This window comes from Haliotis asinina, chromosome 4, assembly GCF_037392515.1.
Source record: "Haliotis asinina isolate JCU_RB_2024 chromosome 4, JCU_Hal_asi_v2, whole genome shotgun sequence".
Lineage (NCBI taxonomy): Eukaryota > Metazoa > Mollusca > Gastropoda > Lepetellida > Haliotidae > Haliotis > Haliotis asinina.
In genome coordinates this window covers 8,925,058-8,933,230 of record NC_090283.1, presented here as the reverse complement: position 1 = coordinate 8,933,230, position 8,173 = coordinate 8,925,058, and the positions used below count along the sequence as shown (strand labels likewise).

The 8,173-nt window shown below is 38.4% G+C and overlaps 1 protein-coding gene across 1 annotated transcript; it reads left to right on the top strand.

Moving 5' to 3' along the window:
- Positions 1 to 5,431: 5,431 nt before the first annotated feature.
- Positions 5,432 to 8,173, top strand: LOC137282312 (sulfotransferase 1C2A-like). The gene is made up of 6 exons (XM_067814056.1): positions 5,432 to 5,594; positions 5,951 to 6,107; positions 6,296 to 6,480; positions 6,808 to 6,911; positions 7,248 to 7,428; positions 8,066 to 8,173. Exons 1-6 carry the CDS (start codon positions 5,432 to 5,434, stop codon positions 8,161 to 8,163), a joined length of 888 nt encoding a protein of 295 aa, XP_067670157.1. The 3' UTR covers positions 8,164 to 8,173.

The following is an 8,173-nucleotide window of genomic DNA, read 5'->3' as shown; positions in this document are numbered from 1 at the left end:
GTGGTATATTTTCATGTAAAATATTTAGTACATTTCGGTTGTTGTCAACTATCCTATCTGTGTTTTTTTATGTTATTTATTTTTTTTATTTTTTTATTTTTATTTTAGGTCTCACGCTCTGACTTTTGTCGACTAGCATAACAGTGATGTATAGTAATGTAACATTAATGCATTTCAGGTATTATGGACTGGATTAGTTTCGATGTATTGTCTTAATATTAAAGAAATGTAGTAGGTTCGGATGCTATGGGCTATCTCAGCAGTGATGTATTCGCAGTTAATATAAGATTTACAATTCGGCGTTACACACTACTGACCAGCAATGTAATGCTATATAATGTAAGTGGTACACATCGTGTAATGTTATATAAAATACGTGGTACACATCGTGTAATGTTTTATATAGTAAGTGGTACACATCGTGTAATGTTATATAAAATATAACGTGGTACACATCGTGTAGAGCGATATGTAGCAAGTGGTACACATCGTGTGATGTTATATGAAATAAATGGTACACGTCGGGTAATGTTTTATATAGTAAGTGGTACACATCGTGTAATGTTATATAAAATACGTGGTACACATCGTGTAATGTTTTATATAGTAGGTGGTACACATCGTGTAATGTTATATAAAATAAATGGTACACGTCGTGTAATGTGTTATATAGTAAGTGGTACACATCGTGTAATGTTATATAAAATGAGTGGTACATATCGTGTAATGTTTTATATAGTAAGTGGTACACATCGTGTGATGTTATATGAAATAAATGGTACACGTCGGGTAATGTTTTATATAGTAAGTGGTACACATCGTGTAATGTTATATAAAATAAATGGTACACGTCGTGTATTGAGTTATACAGTAAGTGATACACATCGTATAATGTTATATAAAATAAGTCGTACACATTGTGTATTATCGACCAGTATGGCACTAATGTATTGACCTATTACGTTGGTAGTATTCCATGGTTGTTCCTGACTAGTCTAGCATTGATACAGTGACGTATGAGTAAGTGATAGTACAACTGATATGACCTCCGTGTTGACGTCTACAATACACTGCGAACGATTCTGTCTCGGTTGCGTCATATCGTATATATGAACAAAATATTAGTATGTAAATCTGAAACATTGTATTTATAGAAATCTTTACAATTTGATAACACTTTATAGACTGACAGCATCTGAATATCTTCATACTATATGGACCGTGGAGACTTGCAGTACATTTGTGACACTGGATGGATTTACACCACTTCAACTATTAGCTTTAGACAAAATCTGGCCACGGATTAAAATAAGACATATAATACCGTTGGAGGTAGTGGTATGGCTAAACTTACTTTGACTGTTTTTAAACTTACGGAGCCTGTTAGGATGGCAATAATTTTAAAATTGGATGCACAGTGAGATTGAGTAGTTAGTTCAGTAGATATCCAGTAGTGCCACGCATACCAACTGGTAGTACACACCTACTATCCAGGACAGACGCTGTAAGTTACAGGGATAGTGGGACTACGAGTATCACTTGAGCAAATTGAGGTATGTATTCAGCCAGAGCGTAAGTTTCATAATGTAAGGACCGCAGTAAATCGGAGCTGTTAATGAGACTTAAAAACTATACCTGTAGATGTACCTGAAATGCGTTTTATTTCCTTTCGCTAGACAGAGTTGAAGTTGTTGCTTTCCTGTAGATAGCGAATATTGCCGTTTTCTGGACATTTTGCTTCTAGGTTTGAAAGCAGTACGCGTATGCTCATGCGTTAGTAATACACAGGCTTCTAAAAAACTGTAGGCTTTCGACCGTTACACATAAAGGTGAAATGTTTAGTCACAAGAGGAATATTGTTCAAATCTGACTTAATGTGAGCTCACATTATTGTGTCAGGCGAGATGTCGACGCCAGCAGAGAAGGCAATGAAGGCAGGGTTTAATATTAAACTGGTGATTGATGACGGCAACGTGCATGTTGCTTTGATGCTAGACAGGTTGAAGAATGCGAAGGTTCTTCCTATCCGCGATGATGACATCTTACTCTGCACTTATCCAAAGTCAGGTAAATATCCCCTGCAACATGGTCATGAATAATGTCATTTGCAAACAAAGAAAACTATCCATCCTCATTCTAAAACAACAGGTCGATATGTTTACTTTGAAGTGTTGAAGACATTTATAGAATGGTAAATTCCCCTTGGCTTGGCACACTTTGTTGATACAAATACACAAGGTACTCACTGGACATGGGAGATCCTCAACATGATCGTGGCAGGCAAGGCTGAGTACGCCAAACACTGGCAAAACTCAGCCTGGCTGGAATACAGGACGGATGAAGAATTGGAGGCACTGGCATCACCAAGGATCCTGCACACACATCTGCGTCCAAAGTAGGACATTCAGGATACTAGAGTTGCTAACATTTGCTGATTTGTATTATTATGAATATAAGGAGATTGTTTCAAACACAATTTAAAAGGGAAAACGTTACTTTTGTTATAATAAGGTGAAATGGATCATTTACTGTTGCCCTGCATTTTGGATAAAAACAATCACGCACCAACAAGCGAGTAAAGAGAAGGACCCTAGCTGGATTTACATCATCCATTCAGCCGCCGGCGAGTGTACGGAATACAGCAGGCTATAGATCGCCAACAACTGAGGGTAGATCACCATACAAGGGACCATGGGAACTTACAGTACCTTTGTAATGTACATGGACCCCAGTTGCATTTACGTATTCAGCTGCGGACGTTTGTAGGAAATGTTAGCCAGAAAGAAAACAACAAGAATACAACGTTTATGACGCCTGGCAAGTCTAATTTGACTTGAAAGTTTTGGGACTTATGTACTCTCTCAGAAGGACAATAATTTTACAATATTTCAACACCCTTTGATGGTACAGCCACTAACAATCTCCGTTACTAATCTAAACTACTACTAATAAAATATTTAATTATTTACAAACCATTGAACATTTAACTTAAAAAGGCAATAAATAAATGAGAACTAGTATTATTAAAAAGACACATCACAGTTCCATGTTAGAAATGCAATGATTAAATGAGAGCTTGTGTTATTAAAACGATCCTCCAGAGTTCGTGAATTAAAATACTGATCCCTTGTTGGGGGAATAATCAACAAACTCGAGTAAGACATCCTTGACCGTGATTCTCTCATGACAAGGGATACAAAACGGGCGATCTTCGCCTTTAAGCAAATATTCATGGGCATATCTTGTGTGGCCAATGCGACGCATAATGACCTCCTCAAATCTTGACTGACAACACAGGTAGGTGTAGACCAGTACATGGTTTAATTACATGTAATTTATTACACTTCTTCTGCATCAGGCACCCGTGGACGGTCACCTCCTCGTGGTGGGTGCGGGGAAATGCTGAGAGCCGTTCACCCACGTTATGGACCCGGGGTTGGGTGGGGGTTGGGGGGTTTGGGGTATTTGGTCCACCAACCCGTTTGCCGTGGGTTGCAGCCCTGTGTCGGTAGAGGAGGGGGTCCTGGTGTTTGAGGGCATGGGAGCTGGACCATTGTTCCTATTGCTCAACACACCACTTTGGCCCTGACTTCACCTAGAGGGGTGGTTGAATGGGCCCAGTTCAACCAATCGGCTGGACATGTTAAGCCCTGTGCATGGACTGTGCATGTGTCATTGCACAGTTTTTATTTGGAATTGTTTGAATTTTCTTGGCACTACTATTGATCTCACTACTAACTTTTTGGATTTTGAAATATGATAATATGAAATTTGCCTAGTGTCTTATGCCAAAGGGCGGTGACTCACGGGCCAATCTGGTGGATCAATTATTTATAATTCTTCTGCTGGAGTATATCTTCTGAGTATCCTTGGTGCTGCAAGTCGGATGCCAATTTGTTTTTAATTTTAGGATTGTCCTTGTGATGCTCCATGGTGGGTGGGTATGTGTATATATTTACATAAATGAAACACGAAATCACAGGAAGGGCATTAACTCCTCAGTGTGTGAGAGCTGGTAACTTGAAAGGGGAGACCTGATTAAGGAACCAGTCGTTGAAATAAGATACACTACCCAGGACACAAGGTCTGAAGTTGCCTACGAGTGACACTGTTCCCTGCATTGATACATGGTGTTACCAGTAAGTAATACACTCCCTCCGTGCCTCACTTTATTGACGTGTACTATATGTTGTTGCCATCGGATTGTATAGCCTCGTTGTAATATACTGTCAAATACAGTGACATAATGACAAACGAAATAATATGTGCACATCGGGTGTTATCGACTATCTCGGCAGTGATGTATTCGCAGTTAAGATTTCAATTCTTCTTCGTTACACACCAATGACCAACAATGTAATGTTACATAAAATAAGTTGTACTCATTGTGTAATGTTTTATAAAACAAGTGGTACACATCGTGTAATGTTATATTAAATAAGTGTTACATATCCTGTAATGTTATATAAAATTCTTGATACACATCGTGTAATGGTATAAAATGAACGTCCATATATGACTAGAGTATTAGTATTTAAATCCGAAGCATTGTATATATACAAATCTTTACAATATGATAACACTTTACTGCCTGACAACAGCTGAATATCTTCATACTATAGGGACCATAAAGACTTACAGTACATTCGGGAAAACAGATATATATACAACACTTCAGCTAATGGCAGTTTTAGACCATCTGGCCACGGATTGACATACGATATATACTACTGTTGGAGAAAGTAGGATGGCTAAACTTACTTTGACTGTTTTTAAACTTACGAAGCCTGTTAAATGTGACAATAATTTTAAAACTGGATGCACAGTGAAATGGAGTAGTTACTTCAGTAGACACCCAGTAGTGCCACGCATACCTACTGGTAGTACACACCTACTATCCAGGATATCCAGGATAGACGCTGTGAGTTACAGAGATCGTGGGTCTAAAAGTCCCGCTTGTAGGAATTCGCAACGTATTCAGCCTAAGTGTAATTTTCATAATGTAAGGACCGCTCTAAGTCAGAGCTGTTAATGAACTTAATAATTATACCTGTAGATGAACCTTAAATGCGCTTTTTCCCATTTCATATATATATACTTCTGACAACCAATTCGAAACTCAATTCCAGATCATTTTTGAATAGCAATATATGCTAATTTGATAAGGTAGTGCATCTGTGGAACAGCAGTTCGCTGGACAGAGTTGAAGTTGTTGCCTTCCTGTAGAGAGGGGAGATTGCCGTTTTCTGGACTAACCACATTTTCCTTCTAGTTTTGAAAGCAGTACGCGTATGCTCTTGTGTTAGTAATAGACAGACTTCTGAAAAACTGTAGGCTTTCGGCCTTTACACATAAAGATAAAATGTTAGTCACAAGAGGAATATTATTTAAATCTGCCTTAATGTGAACTCACATTAATGTGTCAGGCGAGATGTCGACACTAGCAGAGAACGCAATGAAGGCAGGGGTTAATATGGAACTGGTGATGGATGACGGCAAAGTGCAGGTTGCTTTGATGCTAGACAGGTTGAAGAATGCGAAGGTTCTTCCTATCCGCGATGATGACATCTTACTCTGCACTTATCCAAAGTCAGGTAACTACGGTCATGAATAATTATATTATTTGCAAACAAAGAAAACTATCCATCCTCATTCTAAAACAATTCTAAGCGGATTAATGGACATATCATTATTGTCTTATCTTCACTTTTCATATGTTTAGTTGGAAGTGTTTATGTGAATTATGGAATGGTGAATTCCCCTTGTCCAAAGTCAGGTAAATATCCCCTGCAACATGGTTATGAATAATGTCTTTTGCAAACAAAGAAAACTATCCATCCTCATTCTAAAACAACACGTCGATATGTTTACTTTGAAGTGTTGAAGACATTTATAGAAGGGTGAATGACTTGGCTTGACTTGGCACTCTTTGTTGATACAAATACACAAGGTACTCACTGGACATGGGAGATCCTCAACATGATCGTGGCTGGCAAGGCTGAGTACGCCAAACACTGGCAGAACTCAACCTGGCTAGAATACAGGACAAAGGAAGAACTGGAGACACTGGCATCACCAAGAATCCTGCACACACATCTGCGTCCAAGGTAAGAAAAAACTCTTTATAAAAATGAGTTGAATTTTATATCTGATGAGTTGGAATATATTATATTCATTGAATACTTAGAGGTAGAAACTACATGAATTTGGTATGTGCGAGTTGAAGTAGGAATGTTATTAATGTTAGCCGACCGTTTCCAAATTCTATTCAACCAGAAAAACTTATAAACTACAGCCAACTACCAGAGACAGTGTGGTACAAAGGATGTAAGGTGGTGTACGTCACGAGGAACCCCAAGGACTGTGTGGTGTCGTCCTACAATCAGCTGTCCAAACAGGTCTGGAAGGACAATCCTGCTGGCAAAGCTAGTTATACTGGGACCTGGGACGACTTCATTGAGTTTTTCCTCAAAGGATGCAGTAGGTGTCAAGAGATGTGTTCCAACATGTAGCGTTGATGTAGTTGTATTAATAATGTTCACCAAACCAAACACTTTGAGATACATCAGATGTTGACGTCTCCACCCAAATATTACTGTGAAATATTCTCAACATATATCAAGCAAAGACAAACTAAAAGTGATATAGTTTACTATTGTATGTTTTACACCTGATACAGATGACGATACGGAATTTGCAGCATAATTTTGACAAAGCACTATTATAATTATATAATGTTATAATTATCACGATTTCATTGACATGTGTAAATGTATATATGAGCATCCTTTCCTATGTCTGTTTAAGTACCCCCAGTTCCCTATTTCGAACACGCCATTGAATGGACTAACATTTCTGAAGCCAAGAAAGACTTTGAAATTTGCAGAGTGCACTATGAAGACATGAAACAGGTACGTGTACAGACGTGCGGAAATACTTTACATAATTTCCTACGTTTGGCAGGTGTGCCCAGGTCTGTAATATATGCACAGACCTCTATATTTCCTTTATATTTTAGTTATGTGTATGAGGAAGTGTATCACAGTGTTTTACACAGACACGTTTCTCGCTTGTAAACGAGCTACACACAAATCAATTGAAGACCGTCCAGCCAGTCAGAAAGCAACATGTATATGTGAGGTGAGACAAAAATATATTAATCTATACATAATCTATATATAATCTATATGATTAAACTGTAAAGGGATAGGTCCACTCACATTATCAGGGAAATGTTCCCTTTTCAGGATTGCGTTCGGGAAATACGAAGAATGGCAGATTATCTAGGCCGACCACTGTCGGATAAGACATACTACGACATATCAGAGGCATGCTCTCTTATGAATCTCAAGCATGCAAACGAGAAACTCAAAGATCAGACCTACCACTTTCAGTGGCAAGATGGTGCAAGTGGATATTTCAGAAAAGGTAAGGCCAATTCAGAGAGGATGCTGAGCTAAATGGGAAAACACCTACAAAAAGTAGGCATTGTTTGCGTTCTTCCGATGTTGCACATCGTCTAATTCAAAACAGCCATCGTCACGATATTTCTAAAGACCGAAAAATATGTACTACTGTTTCAGTTAGTGTATGTGATATTTATGGCCTTAATTGGTCACTTCCTTTGACCATGCCTGCCATCAAATCAATTCGAAGTGCTATTGTTTCCCTTTCTGTCCATTGCTGACTCTTAACATGTCCATTTTGTCAAAACCTGTATTTATGCCCACACCTACTTTGTCAAGCAGTCCGGTATTTCGATTGTGTTGAGACGACCGCGAGCAAGATAATGCCACTCGCAGGAAAAGCTCTGGGTTTGACCTGGATTTCCGCTCACCATAACCATGCATTCATGTTGGAACTCAACACATCTTTCGTCTTGACTAACATTAATTAACTTAATGCAGAGCTGGTTCTCTGTCGTCACAAATCATATGTACACGTTTACATATATTTACAGAAATAGTGTTAACATTAAGGAAATTCCCACAGTTATATCTAGAGAACTCTTAATTTTGAATATGAGACATATTCATGGAAGTATAAAGACAGTATTGTGTTACAGGTATAACTGGTGACTGGAAGAACTGGTTCACGGTGGCCCAGAGCGAGCGCTTTGATAAAGTGTACAAAGAAAGGCTGAATGAAACATTTCCATATTAACATTGTTGAA

Bases quoted from the DNA above. Each gene is read 5' to 3' on its own strand.
- LOC137282312 (XM_067814056.1), top strand. From the start codon at position 5,432: ATGTCGACACTAGCAGAGAACGCAATGAAGGCAGGGGTTAATATGGAA. The intron at 5,595-5,950 runs GTAACTACGGTC...CAAATACACAAG, and splicing joins CTGCACTTATCCAAAGTCAG to GTACTCACTGGACATGGGAG. The intron at 7,429-8,065 runs GTAAGGCCAATT...ATTGTGTTACAG, and splicing joins AAGTGGATATTTCAGAAAAG to GTATAACTGGTGACTGGAAG.